Below are 19,616 nucleotides of genomic sequence, written 5' to 3' on the forward strand. Positions count from 1 at the left end.
GTCATTAAACAGGCAGTCCCTGCACATGAAAATCTTTCAATATTATGTTGCTATAGATACTCACAGTATGATAAAAAACATAATAGTTTTCAGATTTTTACCTGATGTGTAGCCTTTGCGTTCAATTTTGGCACTTAGGGATATTGGGCCTGAGGCACAACAGCAGCAACAAATAGTTTTCTCCTCTGAAGCAGACTGTGGTGACTGTAAAAAATTACCAGAAAGCACAGTAAATACTTTTGCTTCAAGCAAGTTGAATACTTCTTCAAGATAGCCAATTACTTTCTCTCTTTGCAGAGTGAAGCAGCATAAGATTCTAAAGGTTTTGTTAACAAATAATACTTAAAATAGTTTTTTTATTAATAGCAAAACACTTAAATATCTCCAGCTATAGTTATTTTTGAGTCAAGCTAAGTATGTTTTGTTAAGCGCATACTGACTTTGTTGTTTAAGGGGATGTGGTGAGTGTGATGACTGAAAACAGTTGAAGAACTTAAAGCTGGAAGAGGCACTGATTGACTTAACTCCAGAATTTCATTATCGTTAATTTCGTTGGAGTCTGGCTGAGCAGTGAGACAAGCCGGCAACTCGACCGACTGCGGGACTGGTAAACCAGCAGCAGGAGGCCACAACAAGGGGATTCTGGGACAGTTTCTCACAATCATGAGGGCATGGAGGTTAGGTGACAGAAGTCAGCAGTGGTTGTGCTGTGTAGATCAATGTTTTGGGCTTGGCAGGTTAGGGTAAAGTGGACAATAATTGCAGCTTGGAGGCACTGGCAACTGGGTTTGATTGGGAAAAGTTGGCAATTATGATTGTATGAACCTTTCCATGAAGGCCTAAATGGGGAGCACTCCTAATCTTCTTGGCCTACGAGAAGTGTTGAAAAGATGCTTTGTCTGTGAAACCATCATTTCCCACCCTCCTTTCTCTATTAAGTAACCTGAGCCTACGGAAATCATCTACAGAGTTTAAATAAGATTGTCAATTGTGCTGTAGAAATATAGGAGTAAAAGTAGGCCATTCAGCCACTCTAGCCTGATATAAATATCCTCACATTTAAATACAGATCATTCTGTCAGTGTGATGTTTGCTCATCATAAAACTTTCAAGTTTTCTCCTAACCCACCCAGGCTTTCTCCTGTCCATCATGGATGCATTAATATCAAACTTATTAATTCTATAATGATTATGCAATGTTGGTCTTGGTATCAACAATCATACTCCTCCATCCATCACATTAATTAACATTTAAAGATGCTCACATTCAGAGAATCACTGATGGGAAAGTTTTACATTTATTATCAGTATATTTGAAGAAACTATGACAACTCAGCTGAGAGCAGTCTTGTTCAGCTTCATGCTTTTGCCAAGGAAAAGTACGGAGTCAGTGGTTGAAGAATGTGTTTTGGGGACCAAAGAAAATGGGTTTGATCTTCACATTAGTTAGACATTTTTTCTCATCCGTTATTAGGGGTCAGACTAACTGTCTGTGAGAAATGAAAGACAACAGAGAGGTTGAAAAAGGTGATGATACAATACATCTGAGTGATGTAAGAGTACGTGTAGATCCTGTTACTGCTGAGGGCAAAATGCAGATGAAAAATCAGATAGGGCCAATGATAAATCATTGAGAGACACCAACAGAAACAATATGGGAATGAGTAAAAGAGTCACTGCAGATGATTTTCTGGTTAAATTAACTAGACAAGAATATGGAACCACATAACTGGACAATGGTGGCATGGTGTTGGAGTAGGGGACTGCAGTCTAGCACCTTGATGAATGGTAAGTATGAGGAGGGATAGTTTACCTATGTCACAGACACATAAAACTTTGATAATTGCTGTTACATACAGAAAAATGTTCACATTGTGAAAACCTACTTGAAGAGATTTAAATATAAAAGTCTGAGTAAGGGGAGCACAGATCGAGAGAAAAAACATCTTCAATGACTTTGGAGAGGAAAGGGTGGGTATAGATGAGGTGGTAGATGAGAGCAAATTTGAAGAAAAATGGATATAATACCTGAGGAAAGAGACTTTTAATAAAATCAGCTAACCCAGCAGCAAGGAAGGGAAATTTTGCAGTCAGCACTTTACAAAGTGGAAGGCGGGTTTCATGGACAAGGCAAGCCTGAAGGGGAGGTGAGGGGAGACAGCAGGACATACATATGTGAAAAGGAAAAAGAAAAGATGAGTTAAGATAAATGTAGGTCTCTTACAGTCAGAAATAGGGAAGTTATAATGGGGAACGAAGGGAAGGCAGATCAATTAAGTATATATTGTGTTTCTGTCTTCATGAAAAGAGGACACAAATAATTTCTAAACATTTTTGGAAAATGCAGGGTCTAATGAGAGGGAAGAACTTCACAAAATCAGTGTATGGAATGGGATATCATTGGGGAAATTGATGGGATTAAATTGATGGCTGATAAATCTCCAGGGCCCAATAGTCTACATTCCAAACTATTTACATAAGTGGTCCTAGAAATAATGAATGCATTGGTGGTCATCTTTCAGGATTCTATTGACTCTGGAACAGTTCCTAATGTCACCAAACTATTTTAAAAAAAGGAGTTAGAGATACAGCAGGAAATTTTGATCGATTAGCCTGACATCAGTAGTGGGGAAAATGCTGCAGTCTATGATAAAAGATTTAATATCAGGACTTGGCAAACAGTGACAGGATTGGACAGAGTCAGCATGGGTTTATGAAAGGGAAATCATGCTTTACAAATCTACTAGAATAATTCAAGGATGTAACTAGTGGTATTGATAAAGGGAGTACCAACGGACACTATTTAGTTAAACTTTCGGAAGGCTTTCGATATAGTCCATAAGAGATTAACATATAAAATTAAAATGCATGGGATTGGAACAGTGTGCTGACATGGATAGAGAACTGACAGAAAACAAACAGTAGGAATAAATGCGCCTTTTTCTGAGTGTCAGCCAGTGACGAGTGGGAGACTGCAAGCTTCAGTTTTTAGGTCACAGCTATTCACAATATATATTAAATAATGCAGATACTGGAACTGAATGTAAAACTCCAGGTTTGCAGACAACACAAAGATGGATTGGAGGGTAAATTGTGATGGGATGCTAAGATGTGGAGAAGTTGAATGAGTGGGCAACTGTGTGGCAGATGAAGTTTAATGTGGATAAATGTGAGACTATCCCCTTTGGTAGCAAAAACAGGAAGGCAGTTTATTATCGGAGTTGTGATAGATTAAGAAAGGGTGAGGTGCAATAAGGAGACAGTGAGGACTGCAGATGCTGGAGATCAGAGCTGAAAATGTATTGCTGGAAAAGCACAGCAGGTCAGGCAGCATCCAAGGAACAGGAGAAGCGACGTTTCGGGCATAAGCCCACTCATTCCCCTTCCCACTCCACCAAGGACATGCAGGTCCTTGGACTCCTCTATCGCCAGACCATGGCAACCCTCCTCCCTACCTTTTATCTTAGCCTGCTGGACACACTTTCCTCATTCCTGAAGAAGGGCTTATGCCCGAAACATCGATTCTCCTGTTCCTTGGATGCTGCCTGACCTGCTGCGATTTTCCAGCAACACATTTTCAGCTGAGGTGCAATAAGACCTGGATGCCCTTGTACACCAGTCACTTTAAATAAGCATGCAGTGAAGAAGGCAAATGGTATGTTGGCCTTTATCGCAAGAGGATTTGGATAGAGAAGCAGGGATGTTTTGTTTCAAATGTTCAGAACCTTGATGAGACCACATCTGGAGTACTATGCGCACTGAAGAAGGATGTTCTGGCTATGGAGTGAGGACAATGATGGTGTAACAGACTGATTCCTGGGATGGCCAGACCGATATACAGGGAGTGACTGGATTGGTGAGGGCTTTATTCATTGAAAGTTAGAAGAATAAAGGGGCATTTCATAGAAACCTATAACATGATAATAGCAGGATTAGACAGGGAAAATACAGGAAGGATGTTCCTGATGACCAGGGAATCCAGAACTATGGATCACGGTTTAAGGATAGGGGTACGCCATTTAGGGCTGAAAAGAGGTGAAATTTCTTCACCCTGAGGGTGGCCAGCCTGAGGAATTCTCTGCCACAGAAAGCACTTAAGGCCAAAACATTACATATTTTCAAGCAGTTCGATATAGATTTTAGGACAAAAGCAATCTAAAGATACAGGGAGAAAGCAAGAGCAGTGTACGAATTGGAATGATCAGCTATGATTGTATTGATTGATAGAGCAGTCTCGAGGGGCCAGCTCCTGTTTTCTATGTGACTTCAGTGAAAGAACAATGAAACTACTGAACAAAATGGTGTTTAGATTGTACTTGTTAAATTTCTGCAACATTTTTGGAAAAATAACAGCAGATGAACTGGAGAACTCTGCAAAAATGAACAGTGCAGGAATGACATGCTGATGTATGAATTTCTACAGTGAAAAATATATGAGACCCCTTCCTATACCAAACACTTTGTCTGCGTTGCATAACTTAAATGATTATTTAGATAGCTGTACGTTCATGATTTGCTTGAAATTGCATGTTTGTTTGTTTTTAAATACAACTCTAATATTTACATGATTCATTTAATAAAATATTGCTCCCCCGTGCATTGGCTGATCAGAGTGTGTCAGACAGGGTTTTCAGAGTGGAAACCCAGAGCACAGATGCTGACAGTTGGTTACCATCTCTAGTTTACCATTCAACTTTATCATCAAAATTTGAGAGAGCTTACCAACAGTGATGGCACATTAATGTCAATCTGGTCAAGTACTGTAAACATTTCTTTCACTTTAATTCTCAGTTTCCATGGTCTGTGCAGTTTGGCTGTCATCCAATAGCTCACGTTGCCATGAGGACCTTTGAAGGTGGCAGGAAGTGGTGGTCTGTCAAAGAGGTAAGACATCAGAAGACATTTGTGGCATGAAGTATGTTGTTAGTTTAAGTTGACTAACATCAATAAAATAACAAACAAAACCAAGCCTTTATAAAGGATCAGTCTTGAAACGATGCCATGAATTCTATCAGACATCATTTTACTATTTCCACTTGATTTTGTAGTTTCCAGTTCTCTGTTTAGAATAATATGACAGAACAATCCATACTCCATGTGAGCCTCCCACATCTCTCCTTACCTGTCTCAGCATAACCAACTACTCCCACCTCCTTGCGATTCTTTATCTTTGTGTTCCCTTAAATACATCTACACTAATTGTCTTGACCAATCCCCTTGTTAATAAATTATATTTTCACCATATGTGTGAGAATATATATCTGCTTCATTCCTCATTTTATTTATTGATGACCAGATTATATTTATGACCTTAGTTTTGCTTCTTGTTCAGCTGGAAACGTTCTCTTTATGTCTACTATACTAAAACCATTCATAATTTCATTGACCTCTGTTACGTTATTGCCTAGCTTTCTCTTTTCAAGACAATACAAATAGACCATGTTGTGCATCGTCTCCTGTTGGCTTTAAGATAGCATTTCTGGTGCCATGTTTTTCAGTGATTTCCTATGCACTACCCCAGTAAGAAGCAACATTTCCAAAATGTGAATTCCTTAACTTCTTTTAAATTCAGTTGTAGTATTTCATATTACAGCTGTTAAAATTAATTTTCTAAGTGCTCATTCTGCAAGCATATGAAGGTTGTATAATTTATTGTGGTTCTCCTTAATATTGATCATTCCAACCCCTGCCCCACTAATGTTTATTGGCGATAGATTTAGAATGAGTGCTTTTGACTGCAAAGCCTAAATCATTAATATTAGTTATGAACAGCACAGATTCTTATGAAGATTTAATAGAAAATTGCCAGGGCAGGAAAATTGTAAACTTTGAGGAGAGTATGGGGTTGTTTTTCTTGGAACAGAGAAGACAACGTACAAAAAAAGCTGACCTTCCAACTTTCCAATTTTTGCTGTACCCCATTTCCAATTGCCATTTTCAGCATGAGTTATTCTGGACGAGCCCCTACATTTGAGTTACCACAGAGGCTGGAGGAGCACAGTGCTGCTCTGGTCTAGTGCTTAACTGATTATAACTTAAGATTAAAATATATTACACTGTTATCAATATGACCAATTAAATAACCTTATCTATACCAAGTTTTTTCACAGATGTGCCAAATAGATGATGCATCTCAGCCTCCTCCTCAGGTTCCCAGCATTTTAAATTGATACTTTATGTGATTTTGAAAATTTGTTCATAGGTCACGGGTATTGCTGGTCCGGCCAGCACTCATTGCCTGGTCTTAATAGCCTTTGAAGAGGTGATGGTGAACTGACTTCTTGAAATACTGCAGTCGTTGTCATGTAAGCACATGGAAGGTGTCATCAGGGAGGGAATTCCTGGACTTCGATCCTGCATAAGGGCTGCATTATTTTATTTCTCTTCATTCTTGACTGTGGACTCAATTGGACAATTAATCTATTTTAAAATCAAGGATGGAGAAATAATTTGGTACATTTCTTTTTTCAAACCAGAACTCATTGCAGTGGCACAACTATTTTTGTGAAGGAATGAATCCCACGATAGCATGGAGTCCATATGAAGCCAAGCTTGGGTATTCTTTTCGAGAGTATGGTGCTGGAAAAGCACAGCAGGTCAGGCAGCATCCGAAGAGCAGGAGAATCGATGTTTCAGGCATAAGCCCTTCATCAGGAATGCACCACCGTCTCGACTCTGATCTCCAGCATCTGCTGTCCTCACTTTTCTCTCTTGGGTATTATTCTCCCAAGTTCTGAAGTTCCTGCCTCCCAAATCCATTGCCATCTTTCTCAGAACTCCATATTTGAATTTCTCCAACCAAATATCATGGAAATGAACAACTCTTGCCAACAGAATTGTCTTCCTGTATGACAGACACAGTTGGCTGCACCATCTTCTTCTAAGTCCATTCTTTACAATTCTGACCTAATTTCCATCATTCCATCATTGGCTGCCTTTCCTTCAACTGTCTAGACTATTAGCTCCAAATGCCCTCCCTAAATCTCACCTGCCTCTCATTTCTCTTTCTAGATACCCACCTGCCTCTGTGTAAATATCTGACTTCATGTGATGAGTTGACAAATCTTGACCAATAATGATGTTATGATGTGCTTTGGGAAGTTTTATTGTCTTAAAAGGTATGATAAAAAACCAAGTTGGTATTGTAAAGTCACTGCCCCACACAGCCTCCCATGTCTTCGATCTCCAGTCTATGATTGTACTTCCCAGAGTAAGTCTACAGCGACAACTCACATATTGCAACAGGAAATATTCGCTACTTTCTCTCAGACAGGAAGCAGTCCAGTCAGAGATAATCTATACTGTCAAATATACCATAGACTGCAAACCACCACCTCTCCCCACCCCTTCCAGACCAGAACTGTCACACCCACACCCAGGTCACATCATGTCCAATCAAAATTGAAACACCTGAAACTCAGCATGATGGCTCGGTGGTTAGCTTTCCTGCCTCACAGTGCCAGGGACCCAGAATTGATTCCAGCCTCAGCTGACTCTAAGTGTAGAGTTTGCACATCTTCCTTCAGGTGCTCCAGTTTCCTCCCATAGTCCAAAGATATGCAGGTTAGGTGGATTGGACATGCTAAATTGTCCATAGAGTCCAGGGATATGTAATTTCGGTGGATTGGCCATGGTTGGTGTGTGGTTACAGGGACAGGGAAGGGGGCTGGGTGCGATGCTCTCTGGAGGGTTGGTGAGGACTCAATGGGCTAAATGGCCTAATACCACACTGTAGGGACGATATTCTCTCCCTGTATAAATCCCAAACTAATCCTACTGTTCCAGTCTCTTCCCATGGACTTCTACCAATCCAAAATCAAACCCACTGTTCTGCAGCCCTGAATCAATTCCAAACTCATCCCACTGTCCCACTCTCTTTCCATAGCCAAGTTTAAGTTACAAACTAATCCCACATTCTCCACATAGTCCTGTCCTGTATCAATTCTCCAAACTAATCCCATTGTTCTGCTCTCTTCCTGTAACCCTGTATCAATTACAAATTAATCCTACTGATGCACACTTGTTGCAATGTCTTTTACTATTTTGAATAACTTAAAAATTATTCAATTCAATCAGAATCTAGGATTTTAACGGTGAGGAAAGCAAACTGTGATGGTAAGAGGGCAAAGTTAGCAGTGGCATTTAAGGAAACCTTATTCAAAGATGGTGGACCTGCAATGCCTAACACTTAACATGAAAATTCGGAGCAGAAGTAGACTGTATAGCACTGTGAGTCTGCTTTACCATTTGGTACAATCAGCTTCTCGTGCACTTTCCTGCCTGATCTGTAAATCCCTTGATTTCCTGAGAGACCCACAATCTGCCTATCTCAGCCGTATTATCAATGCAAATTTATTCAGAACTTTATATTTTTCGACAAGATCACCTCTCATTCGTCTAAACCCCAGAGAACATTGACACCATTTACTCAGCCACTTGTAAGACAGCCCTCTCTTCCCAAAGACCAATCTAATGAACTTTCATATTGTTTCCACAGGGCAGCACAACATCGAGGTTTGAAAGGCCTGTCCTGCACTGTAATATTCTACGTTCTATATATATGTTCTCTGCGTCCTCTCCAATGTAAATACATCCTCTTTAAACTAAGAAATCAGAACAGCACACAGTATAAGTGCAGCAAGATCACGTTCTTCCTGTTCTCTAATCCTCTTGCAAGAAAGATCAACATCCAGCAATTGTGCCATTTTCAAGTTTCACAAGTTGCACAACATGATTGGCTGCTTGCCCAAAAATTAAAGTCATAGAGATATACAGCACGGGAACACATGCCTGAAAAACCTTATTGAATAACAACTGGCTAACATGATGGCACTGTAATAATGTGTAATACTATTACAGAGAATAGGTGTAACTAATCCTGCAAAAGTAGGTAATACTCTGACAATTAAGTCTTGTAAATAAAGACTTGATAAAATATATTCTTGGCAAAAGGCCTTCAAGTTATTGAGTTAAATGAATCTTACACAGAAGAAAGCTATTCAACTCTTTGTGCTTGTGTCAACTTTGTGAAAAGTCTATCCCATCAGTTCTCACTGCCTGTCTCATTCTCTGTAGAGAGTCTGGAAACATTTTTGCCCATAGGTTTTTATCCTTTAACATGTAATAATTGAATGTGCTTTTAACACCCTTTCAGGCACACATTCCAGATCAATATACTGTTGTAGCAAAAGCAGCTCTTCTGCTGCCAATTATCTGAGGTAGTGGTCCATATGTCCATTTTGGAAATATATTGGATTTATTTATTGTGATGTACTCACAAGCCACATACAATTTCAGTGGACAGACAGGAGGCTGGAAGAACCACAGCAAGCCAGGCAGCATCAGGAGGTGGAGACGTCGGGTATAACCTAACAACCCACATTCTGTTTTCTCTTCAGCAATCAGCGCTTTCAACATCAAAATATCTAAAGGAATGTTGATCCGATGAACACACCAGCATCATGAATACTGGAAATGTGATACTGACATGGATTCCAGAGGCCTCTCACAGCCATTCTCCAGCCTCCTTCAAACTGGAATCCAGGGAGTTCATCCTCATTCAAAGAAATTACCCTGAGATTGGAACTGCTTGGGGTCTTGAATGGTGAAGGACCTCGCCACTTTGAAAATACCACCCAATTCTGTTAAATAGAATTACAATTGTGTTCCCCCTAAATACATCCCATTTTTAGCTTGTCTGTAATATGTTGTTTAATTTTGTTTTTATCTATCTATTCTAACCCTTATTTGCCTAATGAATTTGGGATTAAAACCTTTTAGCAATTTGTCTATTGGCTGAAAAGTGGAGATGTTGCTTTAAATTTCTTTTACCCTGAAACTAGGTTGCTTTGTAGTAAAATAATAGGCATTAGAGATGTCCAGCTGAGGTTTGCTGGTCTGCATTGTGAGATACTGATGCAGATGAGCAGGTCACACTGCAACCACAGCCAATGCCCACCGCATTTCCCCAGAATCAGACTACAGGGGAGTGAGGGCTGCAGCAGAACAACCTGCTGCAGAGGGCTGAGACCATTCAGGCACATTAAGGCCTACATTCAGGGGCTGACTGGAGCTTTGGGGAACAGGCTAACTGCTTGGAGGTGACAGACCTAGGGCTCAGTGAGGCTTTACGGCTCTCTCTCCCAGCCTTCATCAGCTCTCTGCTGCAAGGTACCATATGAAGAGCAAATCTCTCCACAATGTGAACTAGTTTATTATTTAATATTTTAAAATGTTGGAGAGGGAGTCTCTTGGCTGAAAAGATGCTTGGTGCTTCTTGAGTAGAGAAGGCCTCACGGATACATAGAAAATAGGAGGTGAGTTCATTGTTGAGATCACTGAGTATAGGAGTTGGGATGTCATGTTGATGTTGTACAGACCATGGTGAGGCCACTTTAGGAAGGAAAAAAATTAAATTGGAGAGGGTTTAGAAAAGATTTACCAGGATGTTGCTGGGACTGGAGGGTTTGAGTTATAAGGATAGGTTGGGACTTTTTTTCACTGGAGCATAGAAGTTGAGGGGTTTCCTTCCAGAAGTTTATAAAATCATGAGGGGCATAGTTAAGGTGAATAGAGCAAACATCTCTTCCCTAGGATGGAGGAGTTCAAAACAAGGGAGCACATTTTGAAGGTGACAGGAGAAAGATTTAAAAGGAAACTGAGGAACAACCTTTCCACATAGAGGGTGGTTCATATGTGGAATAAACTGCCAGAGAAAGTGATAGATGCAGGTACAGCAACAACATTTCAGAGACATTTGGAAAGAGACATGAATAGGAAAGGTTTAGAGGGAGATGGGCCAAACGCAGGTAAGTGGAACTTGTTTAATTTGGGAAGCTTCATCAGAATGATCTGGTTCCATGCTGCATGATTCTATGATATGATTGAGGTATGCAAAACTGTGAGGGGTAGAGGTAGACAGGAGGAACTTGTTGCACTTGGCAGAGAGTTCAAAAATCAGAAGTCAGAAATGCAAGGTCAGTGGCAGAAGGATTAGAGGTGAGGTAAGAAAATCATCTTTACACAGAGGATGCTTAGTAGCTGGAATTTGCTGCCTGAGTGGATGGTGGAGAAAGAGATCTTTCAAACAGGACCTGGATCTGCAGGGCTATGGGTCATATGTGGGAAGATGGGATTAGAAATCTCCCTTTCTACGGTTATATTCTCCCTCATTGTTCGAAACTCCATTGAGTATAGATCTAGAGTCCTCAACTGCTCCTCATATGATAAGCCCTTCATCCCTTCTTATAAACATTTTCTGGTCCTTCTCCAATGCCAGCACTTTGATGAATGATTCATACAAAGCTCAGATAGAGGTGTAAGAGGTCACTTTCATTGATTTATTTTTACTGTGGTGGTAGTGTTGTTAAAATGTGGATGCTTTACATTGAGAAAGGTTGCTATATGACGTATTTTAAAAACTGTCCTTTATTCAGCATTCTAGGAACTGTATACATACTTAGGTTTCGCATACAGTATACACAATAACTTCTCTCTTTAAAATTTCTTTATCATGTGATCTCTTGCAATACTGTTGGTGTAGCTTATCCTTTACTCGGTAATTCCTGTTGACAGTATATTGTAACTTGGAAATTCCAGCTACTGATATTTAACAGTAATGAGGAGGAGGAGAAAGGTGTTTATCTTCATTTTTCTTTTAGGGAATAGTTATGACAGTAAAGGAGTAGGAGTTCTCAAAGTTAGGAATACTGAAGTGTGGAAAGGAAATACCAGTTCTGCAGAACTGGAGAAGGTGTTCCTCAGGCACAAAGACAGAAATTGCTGGAGAAACTCAGCAGATCTGGCAGCATCTGTGGAGAGAAAGCAGTGAAGAAGAGTCACTGGACCCAAAACATTAACTCTGCTTTCTCTCTTCAGGTGCAGCCAGACCTGCTGAGTTTCTCTAGCAATTTCTGTTTTTGTTTCAGATCTTCAACATCTGCAGTTTTTTTTGTTAAGATGTATCTCAACTTGGACACGAAGATGGCTAACTGATAGATTTTCAGTGTTTATAAGCACTGAGGGGAGGGACAGGATGTTCATGGAGAAATTGATAGTTTAAGGTTCAAAGAAAATTGACTGCCAAGCACTGGTGGTTGAAAGCCTTTTAAAGGTCGACAGAAAGGGTCTGTGAAGACAATGCATCCTTTCCCACACCACAAGTAACCACATGGTGCAAAACGAAGTAATGACTTCACAACAAAGAACAATGTGGGTCCCATTGACAATATACAATCTGTGTCATTAACAAAGACTTTATTCATCCTGTCTGTTGTGATCAATCTTCACACCAAGCACGATTTTAAAACTAGTCCATTAACTCATACGATCTGCCACAAGGATATCAGCCAATTTTCGAGGACAGTTCATTGAAAAAGATAATGCATTGAGCCTTATTATTATGAAACAATTATTTAAAACAGGAAAACTACGTCAATTTCTTTTTAATTTCTTTAACCTTATGTTTATCTCTGCAAGGGAGGATCTGGCACACAATCAGCAACAAAACGGGAAAAGGCACTTGGGCAGAACACAGAGAGTGAAAATTCCAAGGCAACATGGAATAGGGAAGTCTGCAAATTGAGCTCAGACAGATAAGAGTGGGTATTGAGTCTCGTGACACAGGAGGCAGTGTGACAATGGAAGACTGATAGAAGGCTTTGCAAGGATCATCATGAGTGCTTTCTGTACTGTACCATTTCCAAATATTGCAATAAATCATAACCTAAGCTAGTATTTATTGAAGGTCAGAATCATTGAGGATAACTTTAACTTTTAAGACTCAGCAAGAAACAAGTGATGGTGAACTGACAGCCTGGGTTGTACCTCAGCTAGTTTTCATTTCTATTCAATAGAATGTCTATCACCTGGTGAGGTAACCAAATGTCAGCCCACTGTGTGCAGTTCCTAACAATCTATGCTTTGTTTCAAATTACAAATGGAACCTTGGTGGAAGCAGGCCCTCCAAACTCTTCCAGAAACATAACCACTGCCAATTTTGGACCTGCCACTTCATTGCCAACTCCACAATGCCATCTAAAATGGACAGTATTCAATACTGGGGTTCTGAAGTGTGTGGTTGCAAACTACTGAATATGGAAACATGCCAAGATTACCTTAAAAACCATCAGCATGTAACGAAAAAGAGCAGCAATATTTTAGGGCAACTTCCTAGAATTAGTTGTTTATTTGAAATACTGGTGCAATATTACAGCATTCCAATTTAGAACTTCCTTTGCTATCTGTTGAGTAGCCCTTTGGTTTTCCTCTGAGTCAAATGCCAATGGTCCAATTCCTGTATCTATCTCGTAAACTTCCTCTGAACTACCTTCAATGCTCTTATATCTTTCTTTAAATAAGATCAAGACTGTACATAATATATGACCTGCATAACTGGAACATAACATGCTTACTTTCATTTCAAGCAATGGTAGCGTAATGGTAATGCAACTGGACTTGTATTCCAGAGGCCCAGGTTAATGTTCTGGTGACACTGATTGAAATTTCCACAACAGCAGCTTGTGGAATGTGGGCATATTAGCAAAATTAAATTTAGACATGCTAATGTGGGAAGATCAAAAGTAGAACTATGCGTGAGCAAGACAGATATTTATCAAAATCAAATTCTAAATAATAATTCTTCGCTTAATGTTAGCACGGATGCCTTAATCAAATGGATATAGTTTCAAACCACACTCATCACCCCAGTTATGAAGCAATATTGTCAGCAGATTCTCAAAATTGATCTGTAGAACCAAAGAACACATACTTTCAAAATACAATTAAAAGTGCCAGGTACCCATTATGCAGGCAACCATCCAACAAGTGACTTGAAGAAGCATTTCTCAGATATAGAGAAGTCTGACAATTACAAATTTAGTGTATAGAAAGACATGGGAGTTAACGTAGGCAAATTAATGGAATTAGCAGGGCAGGTTAGAAAGTTTAAAAGGCCATATCAGATCCTGGACTTTGTGAGGAACTGAAAAACCTTTAAAACAAACTACAGTGTAGTTTGGTTTCAACAGGAATATTATGTCTAATTTTAAGCATTGTATTGTAGAAGGTATTTTACAAAGTATATGAAAGCCTTGGAGTGAGTGCAGAAAAGATGAGAATGGTGACCAGGATGAGAAACATCAGTTACAGGGACAGGTTACAGAAGTTGGGGTTCCTCTCCCTTTTGAAGAGGAGGTCAGGAGGCAACTTGACAGATGTGCTCAGAATCTGGAAACAGAGATGAATTGTTACTATTGACAGAAGAATCAAGATCCAGAGGGCACCCACTTAGGGTAACTGGAAAAAGAACCAACAGCAAACTGTGGGAAAAACTTTTATTTTAACTCAACAAGTGACTGGGATATGGACACACTGCTTGGGTGCACGGTGCAGGAAGACTCAATTGTGGCTGAAGGTAATTGGCTAAGTGCTGGAAGAGAAAACTTTGCAAGACTTCAGGAAAAGTATGGCAGAAAAGAAATAGAGTAGTTGTTCTTGCAACAAGAACAAGATTAACTGAACAGCTTCCTTTTGTGTTGTAACCATCTATGATGGGCAGGATAGAGGAACAATCTAAAATTCAGCATAACAGTATATAATACTGTCACAAACTCACGAATGTGGAAGCACAAGGCTGAATGGATATTCATGTCTGCCTGGAGGTAGAACTGTAAGTTGTTCAGAACCATCTGGAAAAAAAATATCAATGAGTTAGTTGTTTAGAATCACCAAAGGAAAACTCATATTATAGGCTATACTGGAACCAGTAATTTGATTCTCGTGCTTGGATCTCTGCATCTCAGGTGTTAAGTGATCCTAGATAGAACATTTTTCTTATTATACTGGGAATGTTAGATCATCTCATGTAAAGATTCAGTGTTACTGAGGATCTAAAATCTGGATTTAGGCTGTTGTCAGGGGCAACCATTTAATGCATGCTTTTACTAACTACAAAATGGCTTCTTAATGCAAGTAACATAAAATAACATAACAAAATGGCTTGTAGGAGCAATGGCTTCTAACTCTGCTGGAAACTGCATTCCTGGACTAATTGAAAGAGATTAGCAAACAATGCCCTGTTCATAGTATGAATTAGATTAGATTAGATTAGATTAGATTACTTACAGTGTGGAAACAGGCCTTTCGGCCCAACAAGTCCACACCGCCCCGCCGAAGCGCAACCCACCCATACCCCTACATTTACCCCTTACCTAACACATCTTTGGACTGTGGGAGGAAACCGGAGCACCCGGAGGAAACCCACGCAGACACGGGGAGAACGTGCAAACTCCACACAGTCAGTCGCCTGAGGCGGGAATTGAACCCGGGTCTCTGGCGCTGTGAGGCAGCAGTGCTAACCACTGTGCCACCGTGCCGCCCATAACTAACTAATTAACTAAGTAAGACATGACATTATGCTTATTTGACCTATCGTGGAACTGAGAGGCCCCTCCTGGAGTCCAGATTTACATTATTTCCAAAAGTGCAAGGCCGTATTGTTGAGTATGAATAGCTATTAAAAGCCTTCTACTGAATTAAAACTGTGTCTTGATGTGAGAGCAAGATGGCTGATGCACAACTTTATTCAAGAGTAATTAGCCACTGAAGACAAGCAAAAGAAGATGTATCAATCTCTTATTTGAAAAAATGGGCTACCCAAGAGAAAACAGGGAAAATACCTGCTGCAAATTCACTTTAAACACTAATTGCAAATGGTGCTAACTAATGCTCTCCAATAGACTCACGTCATTATTGGGCTTTGTTGTCATTTAACTCAACACTTGCGTTTCAATGAAATATATAGAAGATACATGTGTATCCACTCTGCCTGCTCAAACCTGGTGATATGAGGTATGCATTATTTTGAAGCACATATCTTGTCTTATAGTCAGACAGCCGTACACACAAAAAGAAACTCATCAGTCCAACTCTTCCATATTGACCAGATATCTTAAACTGATCGAGTCCCATTTGCCAGCATTTGGCCAATATCCCTCTAAACCCTACCTATTCATGTACCCATCCAGATGTCTTTTAAATGTCATAATTAAACCTGCTTCCACCACTTCCTCATTCCATACACGCACCACCAGTTGCATGAAAAAGCTGCACCTTAGGTCCATTTAAAATCTTTCCCCTCCCCTATTTTTAGACTCCCCTACCTTGGGAGAGGACCTTGGCTATTCACCCTATCCATGCCTCTCATGATTTTGTAAGCCTCTATGAGGTCACCCCTCAGCCTCTAATGCTCCAGGGAAAATAGCCCCAGTCTATTCAGCGTCTCCTTATGGCTTAAACCCTCCAACCCTGGAAACATGCTTGTGAATCATTTCTGAACCCTTCGTGGGCTGTCAGAACTACTATAGAATGGTATGGAGGAAGTGTTGAGAAATCCAATGTAACTCTCTGCTTGAAAGGATCCTCCAACTCTTGAAGTGGTGGCATCGTTGAAAAATGGTGAGCAATTACTCCAAAATAAATCACTATTAATAGTGTAATCTAGCTCTGCTGTAGAAAGTACAGGTGAGTATTTCTAGGTCTCAAGTGTCAGAATATAACCGATCAGTGCAATGGATGGTCAGACAAAAGATTTCCACTGTATAACTGCAAGTGTGCAGTTCAGTTCCAACTTTTGGCATGGGTTTGGGATATGATATTGAAGCAATGTTGTTAGCCATGATCCACCCAATGAATGTTGCTTCCATGTTGAAGCCAATGTGGTATAACATCGAGAGCATCAGAAAGGATTAGAGACAATTATATGCTTATATGAAGGTAGTCCTGATAAATGAATTTGGTTATCTCCATTATCAATCACATTTCTCACTGATCTCGGTGTACTGATTTTGTATGATGATTATTTGTTGATTAGGTAATTGTAATGTCGGACTTAAAAATGCTATCTCCAAAACAGGCTATTAAGGGTTAATTATTAAGGGATATGACAATCAGCAACTGGAGAATGTGCAAAATTACATGGAAAGCAGGCCTAGTGAAAAAACAGCCTGTTTTGGCTGTTGGGCAACTACACAGCCTTACTTGTCTGTGGGAATTATTCTTTCATGCAGCTAACACCGAGACACCTAGAGATATTTGTTTTCTGCACAATGGAATGTCTTGAAAAGTACTGAAAGTACTATGAAATGGTGATACAGCACATAACTAGAATAACATTGAATTTTGGACTTTGTCCCACTCTTTCGGTTTGCATCATGTACATATATTAAATAGGAAAGCACATTGAACAGCTAACAGTTAATCAGAATGTTATCAGCAACGGGCAAACTTTTAGCAGGAACATTTGGATGACACTGTGATGTCCATTTCGTTATCCAAACACTTTCAGGTGTCTCTTGAGAATTGCTCCAAAGAAATCATTGAAACCATGACTTTGTAACTAGGCAAAGATGTTTGTGATAATACTCTGCATATTTTGCCAGCACTATCATCTATCACTTTCATCTATTGCAAACTAAAGAAAGGGTATGAGTCAAACAGTTACTCAAGAAAAGTTACATAATTAAATACATTGTCTATTCCACCACCATCCCCACTCTTCCCCCAACAAACTACACCAATCCTACATCACTCCCTCCCACAACCTGTTACCTCCTGCCTTGGGATCTGACACTCTGTGGGCCCAGACACAAGGACTCATGAGATTGCCACTTCCTGGAAATTTCTCATCCAATATAACCAAAATCTGGATAGCCATTTAATCACAAGCAAGTTACAAGGATTTGTCAAATAATATTTATGTTATGTATTGAACCTTATGACTACCTTCAGTTTTGTAAAAGGGGTCACTGGAGAATTTTTATAAATATACATCAAAATAGAGTCCTAGAGAGTGACAACATAGAAAAAAGACATCCACTCCGGCCAAAAATGACCACCTAACTATTTTAGTGTCATGTTTTAGCACTTGACTCATAGCCTTGCTATGCTTTGACATCACAAATGCACATCAAAATACTTCTTAAATATTCTGGGGGTTTCTGTCTTCATTGCCCTTCCAGGCAGTGAGTGCCAGAAAACTCTTTCCTCACATCTCTTCTGAACCCTCTGCTCCTTACCTTAAATCTATGCCACTGAACCCACCATCAAGGGGAAAGATTTCTTCCTATCTACCTTTTTTATCCTGGTCATAATTTTATACATTTAATCATATACCTTATCAATCTCGTTTGCTCTAAGGTAAACAAACTCAGTTTGTCCAATTTCTATATCTGAAACTCTCCAAGCTAGGCAGCATCCTGGTAAATCTCCTCTCCACCCTTTCCAGTGCTATCATATTCCTCCTGTAATGTGGATTCTAGAACTGCACACAATACTCTAGTTTAACCAATGTTTTATACAGTTGCAGCATAACCTCCCTACTCTTAAACTCTATGCCTCAGCTAATACCATATGCCTTCATAGCTATTTTATCCTCTTGTTCTGAAACCTTAAGGGACTGGGGGATATGTGCGCCAAGATCTCTTTGATTCTTGGTGCTTCCAGCAGTACTACTGTCCATTGAGTACTCCCTTTCCATTACAAATGACTGTAGAAAATTTGATGGGAATAGGTGCACCCACTGGTGGTGTGCCGAAATTCAACCACAGTTGGACTGAAACTTGATCAGGGCTTTCAGAGGTTAATATTCAAGCAGGGATGTGGTTAAAAAATCAGAATGATTTTTGTTTGATTCTGTAATTAAGTTATTAATTATGTTTCATTTCTTTTTTTAATTCTTGGCTAGCAGCTTTTATTATCTGTGTGAATGTACAGTAATGCTGATTGGTTGCAGATACAAGCTGATCTCCAGTGCTATTCAGAGTGGTCTTGTTCGGTGCCATAAACCATAAAGAATCTTGACAGGTGGAAAGCTTAAAGACCGTCTCTTTCTGTTTTTCTATATTTTTAATTGTGAACTGAAATGGGAAAAGGACAATTTAAAAAAAAAAGATTGTTGAAGGATCACTTCAGCTTTTAAAAGTAACATGACAATCTTTGCGAGCACCATTTATGCAGTTTCTTATTCAAGCAATAGTTGGAGTGTATTATACAGACGGGTAGCAGCTGAGTAGTGACTACAAATGGAGATTCAGCCTGGCACAAGTAGCTAATTTACTGTTAACTAGTGACAAGTTAATGATGACAAAAGCCCTCAGCTTGCCAACAGCTAGGTTTTCGGATTGCTATACAATTTGCCACTGAAAAAAGAGAGAAATCTTCACAGCTCTATCAGCTCAGAGCTCTCTGTTCTCTGTAGTAAAAACTACAATAAACTAGATGGAAGAGAGTTACATTTTCATTCAGTAGTTGCTGTAAACTGTGACTTCCAATAACTAAATCAGAGAACTTGTTAAACGTGTTCCCTAATAATATTGACACTCACATGCAGCTAATCACATGGACTTAGAATACATATGCTTGAACAGCTGCAGTGTTCTGTGCTGTGAGTGCCACACCACTCCATATGTCTGATGTTGACCCAGTTCTGTACTTTTTCTAATTCATTCATGTGATGTGTCATGGAATGGGACAGCATTTATTGCTCATCCCCAATTGCCCTTGACAAGATGGTAGTAAGCTATCTCTTGAAGCACTGCAGTCCACGCAATATAGGTATA

The 19,616-nt window shown here is 39.7% G+C and overlaps 1 protein-coding gene across 6 annotated transcripts in view; it reads right to left on the reverse strand.

Moving 5' to 3' along the window:
* Positions 1-19,616, reverse strand: part of LOC122559540 (arrestin domain-containing protein 3-like) — a 78,761-nt gene that overhangs the window by 15,158 nt on the left and 43,987 nt on the right. For all 6 annotated transcript variants that reach the window (XM_043709203.1, XM_043709212.1, XM_043709177.1 and 3 more), the window contains exons 2-4: positions 14,615-14,687; positions 4,723-4,873; positions 102-204 (exon numbers count right to left, since the gene is read on the reverse strand). In XM_043709203.1, coding sequence (XP_043565138.1) covers positions 102-204; positions 4,723-4,873; positions 14,615-14,687 — 327 coding nt within the window. The remainder of the gene's footprint in view (positions 1-101; positions 205-4,722; positions 4,874-14,614; positions 14,688-19,616) is intronic.

The sequence above is a fragment of the Chiloscyllium plagiosum genome, chromosome 2 (assembly GCF_004010195.1).
Source record: "Chiloscyllium plagiosum isolate BGI_BamShark_2017 chromosome 2, ASM401019v2, whole genome shotgun sequence".
Classification (NCBI taxonomy): Eukaryota; Metazoa; Chordata; class Chondrichthyes; order Orectolobiformes; family Hemiscylliidae; genus Chiloscyllium; species Chiloscyllium plagiosum.